General features: G+C 38.0%; 1 protein-coding gene across 1 annotated transcript in view; it reads left to right on the top strand.

Moving 5' to 3' along the window:
- Positions 1-24,756, top strand: part of Lhfpl6 (LHFPL tetraspan subfamily member 6) — a 259,448-nt gene that overhangs the window by 215,475 nt on the left and 19,217 nt on the right. The window contains exon 3 of the mRNA XM_004844111.4: positions 1,208-1,306. Within this exon, the coding sequence (XP_004844168.1) occupies positions 1,208-1,306 (99 nt within the window). The remainder of the gene's footprint in view (positions 1-1,207; positions 1,307-24,756) is intronic.

Here is a 24,756-nt window from a genome sequence, read left to right as displayed (position 1 = left end):
CCATTCACTGGGGTTGGGGAGTGGGACGAAAAGGGGGCCTAGAAGGGACTCTGGTGCATAATTTGAAGATTTCTTCAAGATGCATTTGGAGAGGCCGGGGATTTAGTGGATTTCAGTGGTTCCGGCACCTGCCTCGAAAGTGCAAGGACCCGAGTTCAATCCCCGGTACCAAAGAAAGATGCATTTGGAGCCCTACCCTCCTTTCCCCACCTTACCACGTGAGTGGGTTTTCTCATTTAGGAGTTCCCTATTTAGCACCTGATAACCCACATTCTCACCCTTCACACTGCATGCATTGATCCTATTGCCTGGGCACATTTGTGGTACCAAAGTGATAAAAATGCTTGCTAATTGACATGACAAGATCTTTCTTTCAGATTACTCCCTAGATTCAAACACTGAGTGTTTAACTCTCTTTTAGATTCTTGTGAAACCATATTAGGCTTTGATGCAAAAGGAGACTGGCTAGTCCAAAGCTGTCAGCACAGTGTGCTGCCATGATAATAACTTAATTTATATTAAAATAAAGCCATCCCTTGCCTCTGTTTAATGCTCAAATCTTTCGGTTTTGGCTGCAAGGAGGTCATGGATTACAGTGTGTCTTTGTCTTCCAGAGTGTTTTGTGAGAGGTGAGGATACTCATTTCTTGATTCTCACCCAAGCGTAGAACAGGTAGTACAGTTCACAGGTTCAATCAGCCTGCTCAAGTAGTTCATGAAAATCTTTATGTTCCTTCTGTCCCTGGTACAGTTTGATAATACTGAAACATTCTATGTTGATTCTTAAATTGGAAACAAAAATCTAATGAATGATGAAACATAAGCCATTAGCACTTTTGCTTGCTCTTGAATTACTTGTTTACATGGATTAATGGTAGAATTTGTATGCTTTTACAAGAATGATTTAAAGGGTTTGTGGATAGTATATCCTAAATAGGATTTGCAAGGCTTTTAATACTTTTAAAAGGCAAAGTTGGAAGCAAACTGAGCTGTCAAGTTTTTTTTTCCCTTCTCCTTCTTCTTTTAAGGAGACTTGATATTGTTCCTGGAATCAAAGTGACCTTAGATGGCTTATGGACGTTTAGGGTGGTGCTTTCAAAAAGCAGGCACAGTGGTTTTGTTATATTGTGAAATACTGATCCTCTCATCCCCCTTTATCCAGAGATGCAGAGGCCCAATGCTAAAGCCCTCTTGTCTCATCTCTGCAGGCTTGTTGATCGGTGCTGGCTGTGCCCTCTATCCCCTGGGCTGGGACAGTGAGGAAGTTCTGCAGACTTGTGGCTACATTTCTGGCCAGTTTGACCTGGGTAAGTTCTCTTCATAGATGACAAACCTTTTAGAAAAAGAAATCCATATATGATGCTTTCTAGAAGTAGAAACAGGATGGAGGAGAAAAACATGCAGAATATTATATATATAATGTAAAATTACATATATAATATATATATCCATCTAGTGAAGAATTATTGATAATCTACTATTTGCCCAGCACTAGGATTTGTGTTGTAGATGCAAAGACAAGAAATGGCCCTGCTCTCAAGAGTTTGTGTTCATTGATAAACTCATTCAAAATAATATGTTTATTAATAATTTTGTTTGCTAAGAACAACTGTCTAGATGGAATTTCAGTCTGTCTTAGAAGAAAAGGCAAACGAAGCAATCAAGAAAATGACAATAACGAAAAAGGAATCCAAAGCAATTTTTTTCTAGGGTACTACTTTGTGAAAGAAATAGGAGTGGAGCCAAGTCCTGAACAAGGTGGTGCATGTGGAGTATGGAGAATAGACAGAAGCACCTATCATAGCATGAAAGGAGAAAGAACAGTAAGGGGGATAAGAAAAGCTCATCGGGAACCAGAGACCCCAGCAGTAGGAATGCAAGGTGCTACCACAAAGCCGGGATTGAATAGATAAGGGCTTGTGCGTCAATGAAGAATGCCTCATTAATCTGCTTTTCTGTGTACTAATGAGAAAATTTTAGATATTCTCTCCTTGTAGCTACAGTATACACTACTTTATAGCCTATAAAAAATTAGTGGAGTACTATATGGTGTACGTCATTTTAATCTGTATTAATTAGGTAATATTTCATTTGGTTGATAAGTGACAATTAGCCACTTCTTAGTTCTTTCTAGTTGGGGATGTAGTCTATTCCAGTTTCTGTTGTTTTAAGACATACTGTAATGAGCTGTTTAAATAATGTGAGTGTTGTCTCTACTGAATTATTTCCTTACAGTGTTTTTCTAAAATTGGTGTTATTACATCAAAGAATCCATAAAACACATTGATGTGCAGGAAAATAATACATTTTCCTCACCCATTGTAGATTCCTGGGTAAGACTCTTATGGAAAAACACAAATTAACCAGAGAAAAGTATGCAAATTTATTTTAAATAAGCTCTTCATGACTTGAAAACATTTATAAGGAAACAGACCTGATGAAAGGGCAAGTGTTTGCTATGCAGGTTTAATGAGGAAGTTGGTAATCACTGGACCAGGGATGTGTGATCTAGTAGTAAGAAATGGGAAATGTAGCAAGCCCTATTTGTTCAAATTCTTTTCTGCATCCCTTCATTTTAAGAGTTGAGGACATTCCTTTCCTCCAAGTATAGGGAGGTCACCTCCCACATGAAGGTCCTGCTTCAAGAGGAGTTGACACAGTTCTTCCTAGGGAGAAGGGTGGGGAAGGTCAGAGAAACCTTCTTGCTTCTGCTGTTTTTTCAAATGCCAAGATGCCATATTTGGGGACAGCATGAGTGATGAGTCCTAAAGCCCACCACTGCCAAGTGGCAATAAGTATATTTTTCCTACTGTATGGCCAAAGTTTCTAACAATGCAGAGCAAGTTACTAACTTAGCCTATCCTCTTCACATTAAATATTTTACTCTAAGAAGAAAAATTCTGAAGGAACTGGTCTAATGGCAGTATTACTATATCCAAAATCACTCTTTTTGAATTTTTGTTAGAATACTTATGAAATTTTTTCTGTTAAAATCATGAGAAAAATAGATAGAAATGATACAATACCAAAGGTCTGTGAATTTGAAAAAGATGCAATTTTTATTTGACTTAGTGGATTACAACCATTCTGTTTATTTCAAAAAAAGTACTGGTTCTTTCGGTGGGAAAGAATGTGTTCCAAATACCACCTAATTTGCATGACTAAAAAATAAGAGATTTCCCTTTCCCATTTCTTCCCTCTGGAAGGACAAAGCTTTCCTAAGTCTGGATTAGTTCGGTGGTTTCTATAAATGTAGAAAAGAGATAAAATGCTGGCACAAATTTGACTGTAAACTTTTTTTAGGGGAAAGGAAATGTTTACAGGGAAGATAGTATTTTAATATGGTGCTTGGCATTTCGCTTTCCCTGGTGTTTAAGGTGTTCTTGGCTGTTTAACAAAGGCCCCAACTTGATTAGACTCCTGTTCTCACTGACCTGTTCTTACTGTGCATTGCTATATTAATTAGCAGATTATAATGAAACTCAGGTCCTGTGATTGCAGTTTTCATTACTGCACCCCAGTATTTTGTATCTTCTCAGCACTGTGGATTAAAAATTCGAATGTCAATTAAAACCTACCCAAAACACTTCCCTCTTCGCTCATGGTAATAACTTCTTGCATTCTTAAACTCACTAAATTCATTTTAGCAATTCTGGAAACCGCTATTTTTCATTCCTGCCCATTTGTTTTTAAATTTCTCTTAGGTTTGATGAGGAGAGGGAAAAATCTGCCATCATCTACAGATAAAATGCATTATAGATCTGTTTCTCCAGGTTATTATTTTTGTGGACTCTGTCATGGTCTCTCTCAAAATAAAACCTAAAGAAAGAGGAACTGTGGCAAGGTGCTATCACCAGGCCTGCCCCATCTTATCTTCTTATGTTTTCTCCCTTGAAAGGGAGCTTTATTCCTATACATTGATGAAGGCTGACCTTCAGTTTATTACTGAAGTCATAATTGATGGAGCTAAATGGAGAATGGGGTTGGCGAGCCCAGTTTGAGTCTGTGAAGGTGCCACCCCATGAGGCTGAGGCAAGTGTTCTCTTTTAGGAGGCGCCACATTGAGTGGCACCATGCTGCTTGCTGCAGCCACACCCTGCCTCTGCCACTTTTGAGAATCTGAGTTTATTTCCAGCTCCTCTCAAAGGAGATATTGTGTGGGCACATCTTCCTCCTGAGGCTTGGGAAATGTTACTGTTAGTAAAGCTCATGCCCTCCTTAGTGTAGAATATGGGTCACTTTCTTGGCATGCTATTTTTTGTTTAGGGTTCACCCCATCCCCACACCTGGTGCTAGGAATTGAACCCAGGACCTTGCACATGCTATGCTAACATTTTACCACTGAGCTACACTACCTCCCCAGCTCTGGCATGCTGTTTTTTTCTTTTTTTAATTAATTTTATTGGTACATTTTATTGGTACATTTTAGGTATACAATTCGTTTACATTTATCATTGGGTGTTTGTACCTGAACATGATGTATCTTGGTTCTTATTTTTTTCCCCATTACCTATGTGCCCTTCACCCCCTCCACCCTTCCCTATTTACATAGATTTCATTTCCATTTTTTTTCTTTTCTCATAGTTTTTCCTTTCCCTCTTTTCCTTTCCCCTTCCCCTCCCTTCACTCCTTCGTCTTTGGACCTTTTTTCCTATTTCAAATTATCAATTATTCATTTTAATCATTTTAACTCTTGTTTACACTATCAGTTTCTCACACTAGAGAAACCATTCGGTATTTACACATGTGTGACCTATTTATTTCACTTAAGAGTATGGCCTCAATATGCATCCATTTAGCTATAAATGACTGTAATTTTTCATTCTTTATGGCTGAGTAGTACTCCATTTTATTAAAAAAACCACATTTTCTTGATCCAGTTTCCAGTTGATGGGCACTTGGGCTGCTTCCAAGCTTTAGCTATTACAAACTGTGCCACTGTGAACATAGGTGCACATATATCACTGTGGTATGATTCTTTTAATTCTCTTGGGAAGATAGCCAGCAGGGGAATAGCTGGGTCAAATGGGATCTCTAGTCCTAGTTCTTTGAGGTATCTCCATACTGACTTCCACAGTGGTTGCACCAGTCTTCACTCCCACCAACAATGGAGAAGGGTTCTTTTCTCCCCACACCCCTGCCAGCATTTGTTATTGGTTGATTTCTTGATAGCAGCCATTCTTTCTGGGGTGAGGTGGAATCTCAGGGTTGTTTTCATCTGCATCTCTTGAATGACGAGTGATGTTGAACATTTTTTCATATATTTGTTTGCTGCTTTTACTTCCTTGTCTGAGAAATGTCTGTTCATTTCAGATGCCCATTTTTGAATTGGGTCTTTGAATTTGGGGGGTCTGATTTTTTTCAATTCTTTGTGTATTCTAGATAGTAGTCCTCTGTCTGAGGTACAGCTGCGAAAAATTTTTTCCCATATTGTAGGTTGTCTGGTAGCTCTGTTGGTGGTTTCTTTTGCAGTGCCAAAGCTTTTTAATAAGATAAGATCCCAGTTGCTGATTCTTTCTGCTAGTTCCCGTGCTATTGAGGTTTTGTTCATGAAGTCTTTTCTGATGCCAATGTCTTCAAGAGTTCTACCTAACTTATCTTCCAGCAAGTTTAGTGTTTCTGTCTTAATATTTAGATCTTTAATCCACTTCCATCTGAGTTTAGTGCATGGTGATAGGTATGGGTGTAGTTTCAATCTTTGGCAGGTTGAAATCCAGTTTTTCCAACACCATTTATTAAATAGGCTATCTTTCCTCCAATGATGGTGGTTGGCTCCTTTGTCAAAGATGAGGTGATTGAGCATGTCTGGAGTTGTTTCTGGATCTTCTAATGTATTCCACTGATCCTCAGGTCTGTTTCTTTGCCAGTACCGTGCTGATTTTTTCACAGTAGCTTTGTAGTATAGTTTCAAGTTGGGGATTGTGATACCCCCAGCCATGTCTCTGTTGCTGAGAACTGCTTTAGCTATTCTAGGTCTCTTATGGTTCCAAATGAATTTTTGGATTGTTTTCTCTAGTTCTATAAAGTATATTGTTGGAATTTCAATTGGCATTGCATTAAATCTATATAGTAGTTTTGGAAGTATGGCCATTTTCACTATATTGATTCTTCCTACCCAGGAGCAAGGGATGTCTTTCCATTTTCTTGTATCCTCTTCAATCTCTTTTTTTAGATTGCTGTAGTTTTCAGTGTAGAGGTCTTTTGCTTCCTTTGTTAGATTGATTCCTAGATATTTCATTTTTTTGGATGCTATTGTAAAAGGAATTGTTTCCCTAATTTCTGTCTCAGTGAGTCTGTTATTTGTGTACAAGAAGGCTATTGTTTTTTGAGTGTTGACCTTGTATTCAGCTACTCTACTGAATCTGTCAATTAAGTCTAGAAGTCTTCTGGAGGAGTTTTTTGGGTCTTCTAGGTAAAGTATCTTATCACCAGCAAATAATGACAGTTTAAATTCTTCCTTTCCTATCTTCATTCCTTTTATTTCTTTCTCTTTTCTAATTGCTGTGGCTAGTGTTTCCAGAACTATATTGAACAGGAGTGGTGATAGTGGGCATCCTTGTCTTGTTCTTGATTTTAGCGTGAAAGTGTTCAGTTTTTGACCATTTAGTATGATGTTGGCTGTTGGTTTTTCTTAGATAGCCTTAATCAGGTTAAGATAAAGACCTTCTATTCCAATTTTCTGAAGGGTTTTTATCATGAATGGGTGCTGGATTTTGTCAAATGCCTTTTCTGCATCTATTGAGATGATCATATGGTTTTTGTCCTTGACTCTGTAAATATGGTGTATTACATTTATTGATTTATGAATGTTCAACCATCCTTGCATCTCTGGGATAAATTCAACTTGGTCAGGGTGTATGATCTTCTTGATGACCCTCTGTATTCTGTTTGCCAGTATCTTGTTGAGGATTTTTGCATCTATGTTTATTAGGGAGTTTGGTCTGTAGTTCTCTTTTTGGGTTGGGTCTTGCCCTGGTTTTGGAATCAAAGTAACACTTGCTTCCAGGAATGAATTTGGAAGTATTGCTTCCCTTTCAATTTCCTTGATGAGTTTAAAGAGTAATGGCTTTAGTTCTTCTTTAAATGTCTTGTAGAATTCAGCAGTGAATCCATCCGGACCTGGGCTTTTCTTTATTGGTAACTATTTTATTACATTTTCAATTTCACTCATTGTAATTGGGGTGTTTAGAATTTCTATATCTTCTTCATTTAACTTTGGCAATTCGTATGTATCTAGAAATCTCTGGCATGCTATTTTTGAAATGTTATTCTTTTGGTCAGAGTGTCCTGAAATAAAACTTGCTTTTGTTCCTACATGGCAGATTATTTAAGGAGTGCATTCACTTCAGTGATTCAGCCAACAAATATGTATGGAGTTCATACATATGTATGCACCATACTTGTGCTAGGTGCTGAGGATATGGCTTCAACTATGAATTTTTTAAACAAAAAGACAATATTCATTGCTCTTGAGAAACTTAAAACTAGCCATCAAGGAAGATATTCAAAAAGATAATAAGCATATGAAGAATGTTATACAAGATGTGTCAGGTACTACAAAATGGGCATTGTGATTGACTTGCTAACTTTATTTCATATTAATTGGTGAGTTTAAGTAAGAGACTGACAAATATTTCAGTAAAGATTCAGATACTAAATATTTTCAGCATTGCGAGCCAAATGGTCTTGGTTCAACTACTCAATTGTGCAGTTGTAGCATGTACAATTGGTACATATATAGGACACATGTGGCTATGTCCCAATGAAGTTATTTATTCACATAAACAGGCAATGGGGTCATTGCTTGACAGTCTTTGATTTCTGACAGAAAATAACCCTAGCATGCCAAAAATAGCTCCATTTCGGATGTCCTCAATACTGATTCTTGCAGCCTCTGTGTTGTGAAGAGAATAACCTAAGTTAGTAACTTGTTCTGCACTAATTGTTAGAAACTTTGTCCAGACATATGGTAGGGAAAATACATTCACTTGTCAGTAGTGGGCTTTAGGACTCATCGTTTATGCTGTCCCCAAATATGGCATCTTGGCATTTGAAAAAACAGCAGAAGCAAGAAGGTTTCTCTGACCTTCCCCAGCCTTCTCCTTAGGACTTTTGGCAGTAGGAGGCCTGCACTGAGAAGCCTTATACACTTACCCCCTAGTGTACTGTATAATATTGTACTACAATTCTCTCATTGAATGGTGGTGGAACACAAGGTGGTGTTATGCCTTGTATCTGGATGTCCCTCTAAGGCCTCATGTACTCATAGGTAGGATGGATCTAGGGTGTATGATACTGGAATTAAGAGTGTGTGGTACTAAATTAGTTCACTGATTGGAATTACCATAGTTCTGAGTGTGGATAATGAGGAGACCCACCCTAGATGTGGGTGGGATGACACAAAAGACTTGTAGCCTGTATAGCATAAAAGGGAGAGGGAGGCTTGCTGCTGCTTGCTGTCTTCTGCCTGCCACACCATAAACCATTTCTCTTCTGCCATGTACCCCTGCCATGCCACCCTGCTTTTGAACCAGCCAACTATGGACTGATACTTCTATACTGTGAGCAGAAAGAAACTTTTCCTCTTTTAACCATGGGTGTCAGGTATTGTCTCAGCAATGAAAAAAGTAAGACAGGTGACAAGCACTATAAATCAGTCTTGGTCACCCTCACTTCTCACACTGGAATGGGATGGGAAAGGTTCAGTCAGCCCATCAGGGCCTTTGAGACAGAAGGAAATAGATATTCCCAGAGGCTCCTAAAACAGAGGTCACATGCAGAGAGGAGAGGCACCAGAAGCAATGCTCTCCCTCAACTGGCAGTCCTTCTGACCAAGTGGGATGGTGGAAGTAAGCAGCAGAGTAGGAAGAAAATGGGCAGAGAAAGCAGCCTGTGTATCAGCCACCCCCAGAGCTTACCTTCTTTAGGACCTTCCAGCATTATTAATGTACAGTAATTCACCTCCTTATTGGCTAATGTTTGTGGTCTACTTTCCCTTATAGCTAAAAACAAGTAGTTACTTGCTGAGTTACTTCATCTCAATTCAAGACATCTGAGCTCGCCAGGAGGGCTTCCGGAGGAGTTTTTATTCTTAGCAGAGTCCTCAAGACTGTGTAGGGTTTAGGGAGGTAGAGAGAGAAGATGGATGTGTTCTAGGGTAGCATGGAGGTATAGGCTGCAGGGAGGGCAAGAGGAGGAGCCAGAAAGGAGCTTGCTTTGTGTACTTCTCTCCTGTTTCAACAGGCTTTAGCCACTTACCAGTCAAGTTATTTAAATACAGGATGACCCAAAATTGCATATTTTTTCATTAATTTTTATAAGATAATGTAACAGGAAGTATAAAAAAACAATTTTATTGAATTTATTCAATAAATTTTCCATGTAAGGTATATCTTGAAACATTCGATATACAATGCAACATTAAAATCTGGACAGTTGTGTAAGTCTTTTTTAAAATTCTTACTGCATTTTTACATTTCTCTGAATAACACACTACACTGTTGTGTTGGCCTTTCCTTTTTTTCTGTGATTGGTATAATTTGAATAAAATATCTACCCACTAAATGTAATGATGAAGACAAATGGAATGGGATGGGAAAAGTTCAGTCAGTCCATCAGGCCCTTTGAAACAGAAGGAAATATCCTGGCCGGTCCTTTTTGCTACCTGTGTTTTTCAATTATTTAGTCTATCAGACCTAGTCTAAATTGTAAAGGACTTTTTGAACCCCCTTGTTTTGAATAAATAACAAATGAATTTCATATTGTTTGGTCCAGAAGGTGCAGGCATATTTTATAATAATATTTTTTCTCACTTTTTGATTACAGAATAGCTTGTTAGATGTTGGGCAACTCTGTCAACACCACCAGGAATTATTATAATCATTGACCACTATTAGAATTTTTTGTTTCATTTCTTCTTTCAAGTTCTATCATTTCTGTATTATGAGTAGTTGACAATAAGGAGACATTGTTTTTTCTTTCCATATCATAAGGCAGACTTTCCCTCTCTGATATGCTAACATTTCTCCCTTTTTCAGTTTTTTCTTTTGCAGACCTCTTGGCACTTCCTTCCTAGTCAGTCTCGGTGTCCCAAATGTATCCATTTTGTATTGTAAAATATCACTGAGTTCTGGAGAAGTATAAAAATTATGTCTAATGTACTTATGATAAGTGTTTTTATAGCTTGTACCACAAAATTATAGGTTATTTTCACAGATAAAATAAACACAAATTAGTAAAAGAAAATAATCAGAACTTATTAGATTTCGCTAGAAACAAGCATCAAAGGTGAATACAATGTTCTAAATAAAAAAGTATGCAAAAATAATCAACATAAAACAAATAAATAAACGTATGAGTGCAGAAAAGAAACAACTGGTTGAAATGACCACTTCCTGAGCAATGCCCAGGGTAGTCAGCATGTAAATAAACATGTAAGTGGCACTCAGGGTAAACTGTTAAGTGGTTAGTCCCTAGTACCAGCCAGGATAAGTCGTACAGTGTAATACTTTATTTTGGTTAGGAGGGCTAGGAAGAATTCTCCCAGGGGATTAAACTGAGACCAAAGACCAAAGTAGTAGCTAGGCAACAAGAAATTTCACAAAAAGCTTACATTTGTGGTTGAAACGCAGTGTGGTAGTAATCTAATGTAAAAAATACCTTCTTTTCTAAGAAAGGAAGATGGTGGAGAATTATTTGTTTGGCTTGTTTGTTTAACTATTATTACATGCCTTTAAATTTCATAAGTCTATGATTATTCATCAAGTATTTTTATATTGCTTACAGAACCTTGAAACAATTTTTTAAAAACCTGATTTGGGGCCAGGGTTTTAGCTCAGTGGCACCATGCCTGCCTGGAAAGTACAAGGTCCTGAGTTCGATCCCCAGTACGAGAAAAAAAAAACCCACTTTTACATATCAGATTGTAACCCTGCTTACCTTTGAGTCATACTTATTTATGAAGAAGAAAGGAACATTTATGAATTTGCAAATTTTTATTTTTTATTTTTTTGATACTAGGAATCGAACCCAGGGCCTTGCGCTTGTGGCCTTAAATTTACACATTTTTAAAACAGGAAAACAAAAATCTAAACAGACTGCATAATGATTATCTAAATTCTTTATGACAAGTACAGTTTACCTTCACAGTAGTACTTGAGCTTTACTTTTGCAATCAGAAGCAATTTTTTTGAGAATGTCGATTTTTAGTCTCCACACCACAGAAATTATGATTTTCCCATTTGTGTTGAAGGCACAAATTATTTATATAAGTCAGGGACTTTGGGGGTTAGGTTACAAAAGTGTGACTCAAATTAGACAACATTTAAGGTCTCTTTACAACAGCAAGGCCAGAGCTAAGATGAGATGCAGACTTGTCTGATCCAGGATCTCAAAGATGTAATCCAAGGCTCATGTTTGGGAAGAACCATATGAGACTGGCTTCAACCACCTGCCAAACTACCACCTGCAATTTGGCTTCATTCAGAAGCTACTTCTTCCCATGAGTTTAGATGCAGTTGGCATTTGTGGCTTTGAACATCTTGGTTTATATTAAAAGGCAAGAGAAACCTTTCCCCCAGTCATGGAATAGAAGTCTCACTACTCTACTTGACCTGACTCTGTTGTGTGTCCACTCTTGAATACGTAACTGCCTCCAGAGAGTGCCATGTGCTGATAGGCTTCTTAGGGTCCAATTTGGATATACTTGGAGTTTTCTGGAATTAGATTTCACTGAGAAGTTGTAGGACTTCTAAGTGGCAGATGAGGCTGAGGAAAAAAGGCATCTCAGTCGATCTTTCTTTTGTCCCACTACAGTATCCTGTATTCTTTCAATCAGTGTAGCTTGTGATTGAAGACGAAGACTCAGAAATGGTTTAGGCTGTATAAGCATTAATAATGGTGATTTTATTTCTTACTTTTTGAAAAAACAAAACAGTACAAGTGATAATAATAATGCATAGTGTAGTGTAGTATCAGGTACATAATAAAAGTCCAATAGGTGTTCACTGTTAGACAGGACAATATTTAATGAATATTTGCTGATCAATCTTTAGTCCTCCTTTTACATTCCATAGCAATTAAATTTTGATTTACACATTAAGCATAAGGTCTTTATAATCAGGTTGTCCAATTGATTAAATTCATGACTCAGACACTTTCATCCACCAAAGACTTTTCTAATTATATCCTTATGATCAAAAGTAGTGCTTCAATTAATTTGTCTTGCTAATTTGCCAAGTAAATTTGAGTAATTATTGCTTTCATTTTGCTATTTAATTTGATTAAGATGCCATCATGTTTCTTGTTCTTGAAATCATGCTGTTGGTGTCTTAAAAACAGTGTCATCGACTCAAAACTCTAATACTCTCACTATTGGAAAAGATAAGAATTTGTTTCCTTTCACTTTCAATCTAGGGAAGAAATTTTCTGCACTGTCATTTGAACAGTGGGCATCCCATCCCAATGTCTTTGGACACATCTCCTTTAGTTCTTGACTCAAGACTCATAATCTAGTATTTTATTTGGAAGTTGCAGGAAGGACAGTTGGCTAACGATGGGAATGAAGAGTTTTTCAGGCTTGGTATTCATGGGTGCTTCTAAAGCTAAGTGACCTGGTTGTCTGCTGTCCACACAGAAGCCTCTACTACTAGAGATGATAATAGAGAACTTACCATTGGCTTTTGTGACATGTAATTTAACAGGCAAAGTTTTGGCTAGAAGTTAGAAGGTTCCTAATGCTCATGTGGGTAATTCATGCTCAGGCGGGCCAAGGAGATGAGGTTCTGACCAAGAAGAGCCAGGCATTCAAGTTTTGTGCCAGAGCTTACGTGTCTCAGACAGTAAAGTGACTGTCACTCAGTTTGGCAAGAGACCTCTCACACTTGGTACACTGGTCATTGCTTAGAGTGCATTTTATTATTCTATTATTAGATTTCTATTTGGGAAGCTAGTTAATAGTAAGATGTTGAGCATATGTTGAGATTTAGCCATATTTAAAGTCTTTATAGCAGTGATGGTGTCTTGCCTTCTCATGGCTATTCACTGAGCCTGTTCCAATCTTCTAACACCTATGTTCAAGTTACTAGAAGTCCTTGAGAAGGTTCATCACAAGCCTGGATGCCCTTACTTGGAGCCCAAGAGAGCAGAGGATAGCAGAGCAAAGTGAGGCAGCAACTGAAAATTAAACCAAGACTCAAACTGATTAGATTCTGGGGGATCCCCGGGGCACTCTGGAAGTTAGCTCCAGATGATGCTGGGAAGCTTCCAAAGGTTGAGGCAGCCCAACTTGGCAAGTGATGGATGACATGACTGAGTGAAGTGTTCAGGCAGGCACCTCCAAGGCAAAAACCAATCAGCTTTTCGGGTCACTTGGCCTTCTTTAGGGACCTCTTTTCATACAACAAAGGGTTTTCAACATTCATCCCAGAACATGGAGAGAATAACACATTCATCTTTGAGACATTCATTTGACCTCCCCATTCCAGTGTGTCCTATGATAACAGTGAGAGCATAAATACTTTCATTTTAAGTTATAACTTAGTATATGTCTCTAGTCCTGCTTTAGGTAAAACTATCCCTTTTTGTGGAATCATAGATCTGATTGTTTGCTTCTCTAACCACATCTTGGCAAGTTTCAGATTTGCAGCTAAAGTTCTTATCTTAGTGTTTGTTATTCAGTAGATTCATTTATTAATTCAACAAACATTTATTAAGAATATTCTAGGTACCAAGTTGTGCTACACACATGAAATAATGAGTAAGATTGAATGATCCTTACCTGCATGCCATGTAGCTGCTATCTATGAAATGGTTAAAAAAAGGGAGGGAGATCAAAGAGAAAGGAAGGCAGGAAGAAAGAAAAGAAGAATCCTTACTGCTAATTTTTGACAACAGAAAGGCAGCTGGCTTCATATCTCTGTATATATTTGGACACAGGTACCCTGACAAGAACTGTGGCATTCATCTGTAGGGACTAATGGTTCAGCCATCTCCAAGAAAACAAGAAGGGAAAGGAAAAATTATGAGAAAAGAAAAAAAAAATGGAAAGGAAATCTATGTAAATAGGGAAGGGTGGAGGGGGGATGAAGGGCACACAGGGAATGGGGAAAAAAATAAGAACCAAGATACATCATGTACAGGGACAAGCACCCAATGATAAATGTGAATGTATTGTATACCTAAAATGTACTAATAAAAGAATAAAAAAAAGAAAACACATCAAGGTCAGGATCATAGTTCAAAGAACCCAATACACTGTTGGGTGAAAAAAGAAATTGTTTTAAATTATTTTCTTCCTAATTCCTAAAAGATTATTCCTACTTTTGCATTAATTCTTTTTTAATGCTTCATTCAGTAGCTTGCAGCTGGAATTCAACAGTTGCAGCAGAAAGGAAATTCTCTTCAGAAACTTGTGGGAAATAAGATTTCCTGAGCTATTATATCTTAAGAACTATTGAAGAAAACATTCTGGTCTTTCCTTTAAAATTCTCCTTCATTTAAAAAAAAATTTAGAAAAAAAAGATGACTAAACTACTAAGTAGTGTGCCTTTTTAGAGGTAGTATAAAGTACTTAAGGTAGTTTAGGATTATCAACAGTTTAATTGTAATTATTCTGTTATATTACATGTTCTCAACTATTTCCTACCATGTTCCATTGGAATTTTAATCTGGGGCCAGAAAAACATTAATTTTAAATTTATCTGTTTTTGAAATATATTTTTGTTGCTCTGGATCATCACTCAGGAAGAACTTTGATCAAGTGACTGTGTCAATGAGATATATAAGAAAGAAAGGACAATTAAGACAAATTGACTATATGAATATCATCTTGAACAAATTTGTAGGCTTTATCAATTTTCCTGGTAGTTAGGACTTGGAGATAAAATATCCTAACACTAGCTGACTCCTGATAGTGTAATACTGACTTCCTGGGGGAGGGCCCCTGCCTGCCTCCTGCCCTCAAGGGGATCATAATTGAAAAGAGTCACAAATGTGTCTTATCTAATTGCATAAGTTCTGAATAGTAACACTGAGGAAAGATCATTCCCTAGTGTTATTGGGAAATTTACCTATACATGCACTTAAGAGGAGGATTGTTTCCGATCTTTGTATTAACAACAACAACAAAAAAAGTTCTGCCTTAGAATTGAGAATTCATTTCATTGTGTTTACTTATGTGCTATTGACCTTATTTTTGTTGTTCATTTTGCCTTTATTCCATCCTTTATTGGATGCCTTTATTCCATCCTAAAAGATGGAGAGCAACCACTTCCTTTTAACATATCTTTTCCAGTTAGGGAAAAGCCATTTGCAAGCATTATTGATTAGTAATGCATCAGAAGGGTTTTGGGGGAAAATACAATAAAGTGATGAAAGTATTAATGTGACCTTTAGTATGATTTTCAAGCTGGGAAAATGTTGACAAAATTAAGGTCATATAGAAAAATGGACCAAATAAGCAGTATGTTTGGGAAGCTTCATTTATCAGTGCTTTTCAGGAAATATCATATGAATTAATTATTCCAGATAAATGTATTTTCTTCCTAAAAGGGTAATTACTGGAAAAAATAAAAATGAACAAACCATGAAATTAATTTGAATCTCAGTTTTACTTCTTTATAGCTGTTTGATTCTGAACAAATTATTTGACCTCTCAGGACTTAATTTCTCTCTGTGTCTCTCTTTCCCTCCTTCCCTTCCACCCCCCTCCTTCTTTCCCTCTTTTCTCTCTAAAAGAAGGTACAAAACCTGCTTCCTAGGTGACTGTTAAAAGGACAAAATAGAAAGCATTTTGCATGTGGAAGAAATAGAACAAATGTTAGTCCCCCTTAGTTCTACTCTAAATACCAACACAGTCCTTATTTTAGTCACAGAGAAATAGACTAGAATATTCTGTACTTCCCCATCATTTCAATATATATAAAACATAAACAAGCCCCTTTTTTATCAAGAGTGATTAGATTGTCCTAACTGCTATTTATATTGGCACAGTGCTATTGGCCTTTCACTAAATAACCAAGATTGAAGGAAATTTTTATTTCTCTCTGATTATGTTGTTTATTTCTCTCTGAGTATGTTGTTGTTTTGCAATAGTTTTATATCACACTGTCATCAGTTATTCATTCCTGCTATTAATTATGCTTTTCTCTCCTTATTCCCTAGCTTCTAATTAGTGTCCTTTCTAATAATCATAAATCATTATGGAATCGTGCTTTAAGGGAACACTGTTCAGTTTGCTGTTTATATGGGCTTTGTATCTTTGAAGCACTGGCTTTTGTATGCTCTGGCCAGAATTTTTTAACTTCCTGACCTGGGGTCATACTTTGGATAGCTGAACATGTCAGTTGCATATCTAGCTAAGTATGCTGTTTTGAGTTACAATTAGATGTTTTGATGATACTATTGAATGAGTTCAGTGTTACAGTAATGGATTTATTTTAACTTAAGGTCTCCAGACCCTTCAAGGAGCCCATAGTTCACCAATAGGTTTCAGAGAATTTGTGAAATTAGTGAGATGATATGTAATTTTATATGTTATGCACATGTACTTTTTTTTCGTACTGGGGATTGAACTCAGGACCTTGTGCTTGCCAGGCAGGTGTGGCACCACTAAGTTAAATCCCCAGCCCACACATATACTTTTTTTGGAAAGATTATTCATAGTTTTGAATTATTGTTCAGATAGTTTCCTGATATCTGATATTTAGAATCTCTGACCAACATTGGGAAAAATTAGAGACCCCAATACTACACCTACCCTCCCAACAATCCCCAGGAAGCTGGAAAATTGTGGAACCCCTTTGACTTAGCTTCGTTACCTATGAAAGTGTTTGCCAAAAGATTGTTATAGAAAAAACAGCCTTGCTTATAAGAAGCATTACACAAACAAGCACTACTATATATAATTCTAATGTGAAATTATATCTGAAAATGAATGTTTAACCTTTCTAGTGAACTAACTACGCTTTCTCTGTGGACCAGAACCAGTTTCATTTGGGCTGCTATTGGAGACAGGTCTCCATGGGTCTCACATGTCAGCACATCTTGTAGCAGAGGCACTTTGTTAATGACCATCTTTTCAAAATATTTTTATAGTAAACAGTCTTGGAAAACAGAGCAGAGCCCAGGTTCTTTTGTCTAGTGTAATAAATATTATCTCCCTCTCAGTGGAAATCAGACATAATCTCTTGCAGCTCATTGTAGAAGAGTCAAGTTCCCTAAGCTTGGGGCCCCTCAGCTGTGGCACAAACCCACTGTGTTTGCCTCAGCCCTGTGGAATTCGGGAGGCAAGGGGAATGGACACAAGCATGAAGCTCATACTGCTTGCCACTTTGGATGTGAGGAACACAGTCTCTAATTCGGGACACTCCTATCTCTTACCAACATCCATGAAGTTATGGTGGCCTAACTTGCCATTAAAATCTCAGACCTTCACAATTCTTGACACCACTGCTACAATGCTTATAAATCACGTACAATTTCTTCAACATAGAAGGTACCATGTGTGTGTTCAGCCCAAATGTACACTGCAGGGTGGAAATCCAATGCTGCTAGTACAAGTGCTGCCACCATTCATATCTTGACCAACACTAGAAGTTTTATTAACACAGCAATTGTCAGAAATGGATTTTTATATTGATGAGATTAGTGTCGTAATTATCATGATAGATGTTTAAAAATGGATTTTCACTGGTGACAGTAAAGAAAGTAAACTGTAGTGGCTAAAATAGCAAGAGATACTCTTTATTTTTACATGAAAGGATTGAAGCATTCATCCGGGCATAGAGCCATTATGCTAAGTCAGAGTGATGGTCAAAATATTTACCAAGCAATATGTCATAGACTCTGAACAATCTGAAATAAAACAAATGCTGGCCACAATGCTGAACCAGGCTCCCATGGAGTCCCCTATGCCAGGTATGAACTCTTTGGTTTCTGGAACATGAAGCTAAGATTCTCTATCATACTTAAGAGAAAAAATGAAAAGTAAGATGTTTGGGAAGTTGGGTGCCAATGGCTATTTGGGTTCAGAGGTGCATATTTCAGTACTTGGACAACCAGTACAGTTCTAATCATTCATTCTAGCTATGGCCTTGTTGCTCTTAAGAAGGGTATCCCCCACCCCACCCCACCCAAAAAAGAAGAAGAAGAATGGTATCCAGAGCTTTATCATCACTAATGGAGTATGTTTCTAGTCTTTGGTTTTCAAGATTTCAGAGAGAGAAAGAGACAGAGAGACAGACAGACAAAGACAGACAGAGATGGACAGAGACAGAAAGAGAAAGAAAATTAGGATTTAACTAGCTCCTAGAGAGGTTGATGAGCTGTTTTGTGCTTGAAGTTTGATTAATGTTTGTTAAATAAGTATCTCTATGTGTAGTAGAATTTGGTCTGAGACTTGCTTCCTCAGAACTTGAAAATAAGGCTGTGAAAGAATAGCTACAACTCACCATCTCCCACATTGTTCCAGCAGGTATTGGAATTTACTAAAAAATGTCACAAGCTTGATCTTGACCAAATTGGATTTAGCTCTGTTCCCAATAGCTGCTTTATAAGCAAAGAGGGTTCGTTAGAGAAAAGCTCTTGGACTGAGGGCAGGTGACCAAACGTTAAAGCACTGCTGCTGCAATACAGTCCAGTTTAACTGGATATGTACAGAGAATATCCAAAGGCTGCTGGAAATGTGACAGGTACAGACAGGGAGAGCAAATAAAATGTCATCCCTATGTAATGCAGCATTTCTTCCCACTGGTTTTTGGAAAATTGGCTGCAGCCATAGGGCACACTGAGGATCAGCATTTAGAGACATGACTTTTTCACATTCTCTTTTGGGTCATCCACAAGTGAAAGAGTATGTAGCCTTTATAAATAGCACCTATGGACAGACACTAAAGGACAATCTTTATCGCTATACACTCAATAAAGCCCTGCTGGTTATCTTAGCAACCCCCACATGGAGATGGGATTCTGTGTCAGTTCACAGTGTGAACACAAAGGCCACTCTGTACCTGTAGATAGAGCCAATGTCATCTTTACAGTGGATTATCTCTAGAGAAACTTTTAGGATGGCTCCAGTGCTAAAGAGGAAGGATTAATAGCAAGGATGCTGGCAGAGATTCAGCTGGCTACACAAAACAAAGGGTAAACTGCTTTTTGTGTGTAGTAGTGCAAACATTTATATTAAAGAAATGTATCAAGTGGATTACACAACAGCAGTTCATTTGATTGGTTGGAACATAAGAATTCAGATCCTGCTCCACTCATCCTGCTTTTCAAACATTTACACGAAAATTTAATTATACTTCTGGAAGAACCAGGGTTATTTCTGTTTCTTTGGCATTTCTTTGCAATGAGAGATTGCTAAATAGGCAAAGGATCTTTGCCATCTTTTTTATGTCTATGTGACTCTTCTTGGAATCTCAGGATGCAGTGATGCAAGGTCTTAATTCAGCATAAAGTTTAGAAGGAAGAAACCTGGATGGAGCTAATGTGAAGGAAAAATGATTAAGTTTGGTATGGTGTGAAAGGAAAAAAACCCCAAGAGCCCAGATATGAGAGGAAGTGAAGAAGCACTTGTTCCTGGCAGTCGTGAGGGTGTCTAGCTCTTAGCTCTCTGATTGGCTCACGTCTCCTGTCTTCACTGATGACATAACCCCTGCTCTTTTTGCTCTATCTCAGTTTCTTCTGCACCAATGGTTTACTAATATTGACATGAAGTACACAGTCATCCTTTAGTATCCAAGAGGGATTAGTTCAGGGCCCCTTCTGAATTCTCAACTCAGAGGATATATAATTCAGTTATGTAAAATGGCATGGTATTTGCACATAACCCAACACATCCTCTGGAATACCTCAGATTATCTCTAGATGATGTTTAATGCCTAATCCAACATAAACATTATATAAATAGGGGTTGAGCTATATTTTTTTAGAGAATAATACATGATAAAATGTCTGCACATGTTCAGTACAGACACAATTTTATGGGGATATTTTCAGTCCACAATAGGTTGAATCTGCAGTACAGAACCAGCAGATACTGAGGGCCAACTGTAAGTCCAAATGCCCTGCTTTGTTGACAAAAGATGGTTTTGACTTATTTTTCCCCCTCAACTTTATACTTCTTTGCTCTGGGTATATAAAATTATTTTTTAATGCAGACAAGTTATTAGGTGATGTATGTACTGATTACCCAAATAGCACTAGATTTTTGGTTAAATATAACTCAGCAATGTCAGCCTGCTGTAGTTTGGAAGTTATGAAATTACAAATTATAAGCAAAGCAAAGAAGTCATTTGTTAAAAAGAACACAATCAACAGATCTGGGGAAGTCACTTCAGTTTACTGGACAACAGCATCCTCATGAGTAAAACACAGGAGGTATCCTAGATTTGAGGTATGAAAACTATGGGCCAAATTTGGTCTGGTGGTTTCTTTAAATAAAATTTTATGGGAACAGAGCCATGCTCATTCATTTCTTTGGCTTTTGCACTAAAACAGAATTAATTTGTTCTTCAGAAAGGTTTCTGAACTAAAATACTTACTGTCTGGCCCTTTTCAGAATAAAATTGCCAATCCTTGACCTCGTCACTCTTCCCCAAGCTCCCTTTGGGCTTAGGATCTGTAACACTGTGAGGTTATTGATGGCAGAAGTGAGAGAAGGATAAAGTCAGAAGGACATGGAAATGGAGGTGGTGTGATGTGCCAGTTCTTGACACGGCTTGAATTTAAAAGAGGCTCTGTCTTGTTCAGGTTTAATCCCTTCATAGTAATCCATGACTCCCCATCCCTCCTGCCTTCCTGTCTTGCCTGAAGCATTCACAGCTGGAGCTGCCTGGGGACCACTGATTGCACATAAAAATCCTGTAGCCTTTCTCTGTGGAGCATGTGCTTCACTTGTAGAAAATCCTTCAATTATATCACCTGGAAAAACTCCTTTCCTTCCAAAGGAAATATTGTTTCCCACGTAGAGTATATAACCACTTCATCTCGCCAGGCCAGAAGCATTTGTGAGGAGAACGGGCCCTCTGTGTCCCTGTGTGCTGCCCTGGGCCTCTGTGGGCTTCTCCAGGAGAAGATGGGTGGTGTCCTGGGTACACAGATCCTGCACATATGTCCACTTCACACGGCTTCATAGATTGCAAAATTCATGCTAGAATGTCAACGCTGGTTAAATGATTCAATTTGTAGACTGGCTTTGGTTGGTTGGAATGGGATGAGGTTTGTGTTAGATGGGATGTGGTCAGAGGGCAGCAGCCACCTGAATATGTGTGCTTTACAGACTTACAAATGGAATGCAAGAGGGCCAGTGAGGAAAATTACAGAATAATAATGATCAGTACGCTGGGGATGTAGTTCAGTGCTAGGGTGCTTGCCTGCCATGAGTGAAGTCCTGGGTTTCATCCATAACCCCAAGTAAAGGTGGGTGGATGGGGATAAATGGTCATTATTACACTTTCTCATTTTGCACGCCATATGACCAGCATATTTATTGATTTCCTGCTCCATATGTCACTGGACAGGCTCTAAGGAGGCTCCGCAAAGAGGAGCTAGGTACCTCAAACCCATGCCCCCACCACCATAAAGTAAGATTCTTCTAGTCTTGTTACAGAAAGATAATTTCAAGTCACATCAGTGAGAGGTATAAGTAGAATTATTAGGCAGAGTTGAAGAGGTACATACTTAGAGAAAATAGAGTGAGGGGACTTGAGAGAGGGACACTATGGTCAGTGGTTGGAGATATATATATTTGGTCTTGGCGGTATCCTTTAGGGTAGATGATCTAAGATGTTTTGCCTAAAACATTCTTTGAACCACATGAACCTGTTTCTTCATCTTAAATTCATGTTGCTACCCTTTTCTTTATCAACTAAGTTAATTTATGGACTTACAGTATCTTTAAAGGATTTGGATATGATGGGCCTGGAAGAAAAAAAAAAGCCTAGGAAGCATAAACAAGCCTAGGGAGTAAAGGTATGGAGTACAGATATGGATGACATTGGGTTACTTTGTTCATGCCTTAGGACTATAGTTTCCTATTCTTCTTACCTATCTTTTTTTTTTTTATCCTGCCTCACTTACAGTTATAAAAGTCCCTCCCTGATTTTCTCTGTAAGAATATGTACATATACATGTTTATGTTTACCTTTTGTTTAAATTAGTTTAATTTTGATTTAGAAATGATTTTAGACACATCAGAAAATTTGCAAAAATAATTCAAAGAATTCTTGTATATCCTTTGTCCAGATTCCTCTGTTACACTGATCTCATTTGCTTTACTTTCTCCACCTCCTCCCTACTGCATTCTTTCTTTCTCAGGCATAATGAATGACCTTCCAACCTAGACTAAAAATAACAATCTCTTCTCTAGCAGTAGGATTACCGAAATTAGGAAATTAATATTGATGCACTACTCTATGTATAGACTTCATGCTAATACATTTAACATACAGAATCATTAATACAAGAAATGAAGTTTATTGTTCATTTACTTATTATGGACTTTCTTTGTGCTTTATGGTTTTCCACTTACAGAATATAACAAGCATTAAGCACTATTTAAAATCTCCAGGGCTGGGTGTGTGGCTCAGGGATAGAGTGCTTGCCTAGTTATGCACAAAGTCCTGAATTCAACCCCCAGCACCACTCAAATCAACTCAAATCAAATCTCAGATGCTCAAAAGCTTTTCAAAAGCTTGCTTTCTAAGCATACACATTGTTGTTAGGAAGTGTTAATATTTGAGGAAAGGTGTTCCACCACTCTTGGCCCAGAGGAAGGGGCTTCCGGGCCACCATCCCTCCCGCTGCTCCCAGCCCAGAGGTAGGGGCTTCTGAGCCGCTGTCCCACTGCTCCTGGTCCAGAGGAAGGGGCTTCCCAGCCACCATCCCTCCCACTACTCCCAGCCCAGAGGAAAGGACTTTTAGACCTCCTACAGTCCCGCCGCTCCCTGCCCAGTGGAAGGGGCTTCTCTACCACCGCTTCTGGCCCCTGTCCCACCTCTCCCAGCTCAGAGGAGGTGAGCTGCATGGGCGCCAACAGTACCCCCCTGCCCCCCGAGTCAAAATGAGAAAACATGTAAACAAGTCTCAAAACCAGACTTCCAGATCACCTACAGCAACCCCAAAGGGAAATGAGATGAAACACTCTGATACTCAACCACCTGGACCCACTGAACTGGCAACAAAAGAGGATCTGGAAAAAATGAAATCAGAAATAATTTCTCAGATAACAGGAGAAATTGTGCTCCTAGTGCAAGACATGATTAATAAGTCTAGAGAGGAGCTGAGGAACATGACAGAATCCCAACATAGGAAACAAATGGAATCCATAAAACAGATGCAAATAGATTTCCAGGAGATGAAAAACTCCATTGAAAGTCTACACAGCAGAATGAGCCAATGTGAGGACAGAATTTCAGATGTAGAAGATAAGATTGCAATTAATGACCAGGAAAAGAAAAATTGCTTCAAAATTATAAGGGAATATGAGAAATCAATCCAGCAGCTGCTAGACAATGCAAAGAAGAATAACATAAAACTGATCAGAGTCAATGAAGAAACAGGAGAGAGGGAAGATGACATGAAAAAAAACTCTTCACTGAAGTAATGGCAGAAAACTTCCCAAGCAGGGGAAAAGAACTTGACGTACACATAAGTGAGCCATATAGGACTCCAAATAGCCTTGATCAAAAAAAAATCTACACATAGGCATATAATTGTTAAGATTCCAGAAACCAAACAGAAGAACAAAGTTCTACAAGCAGTCAGAGAAAAGAAACAAATCACATGCAAAGGAAAGCCCATCAGAATCACAGCAGACTTCTCAGCACAAACCATCAAGGCAAGAAGAGCTTGGAGTGACATATTCCAAGCCCTAAAAGAAAATAGCCTCCAACCCAGATTGATGTACCCTGCAAAACTGTCTTTCAAAATTGATGGATAAATAAGACACTTTCATGACAAAGAGCACCTTAAGAACTTCATGAATACCAAACCAGCATTCCAAAGAATTTTACACAGTATTCTAGGAACAGACATTGAGGATCACAACCCCAGGAAGCAAAGCAGAATGAACCCATCTGGCATGACAAGAAATTAAATGTAAAGGGGAGAACCCAACAAAAAGAAAAAGACATGACAATGACAAGTCAATACATTTCAGTTATAACAGTCAATGTTAATGGGCTCAATTCACCAATCAAAAGAAATAGACTGGCAGAATGGGTCAAGAAGCAAAATCCAACAATATGCTGCATACAAGAAAAACACTTAATTCAAAAGGAAACTCATAGACTGAAAGTGAAAGGGTGGAAAACAATACTCCATGCGATGGGAACCTGAAAAAAAGCAGGAGTAGCTATCCTCTTTGCAGATCAAGTAGATTTCAAATCAACACTGATTAAGAGAGACGAAGAAGGACACTACATCCTTGTAAAGGGAAGAATCAAAGAGGAAGAGATGACAATCATAAATAACTATGCACCAAACACTAGTGCTCTCAACTATATAAAACAAATACTAATGGACATGAAAAGTCATATATGCACTAATACAATTGTAGTGGGGGACCTCAACACCCCACTGTCACAAACAGATAGATCAACTAGACAAAAAATAAGTCATGAAATACTAGAACTCAATCAAACTCTTGAACAAATGAACTTAACAGATGTTTACAGAGTCTTCCATCCCACAAAATCAGAATACACATTCTTCTCAGCTGCACATGGGTCATTCTGCAAAATAAATCACATACTCA

The sequence above is a fragment of the Heterocephalus glaber genome, unplaced genomic scaffold, assembly GCF_053883595.1.
Source record: "Heterocephalus glaber isolate CG9 unplaced genomic scaffold, H.glaber_assembly_v1.0 deba00001720, whole genome shotgun sequence".
NCBI classification, from domain to species: domain Eukaryota; kingdom Metazoa; phylum Chordata; class Mammalia; order Rodentia; family Bathyergidae; genus Heterocephalus; species Heterocephalus glaber.
This window is presented reverse-complemented; position numbering and strand designations above follow the sequence as displayed.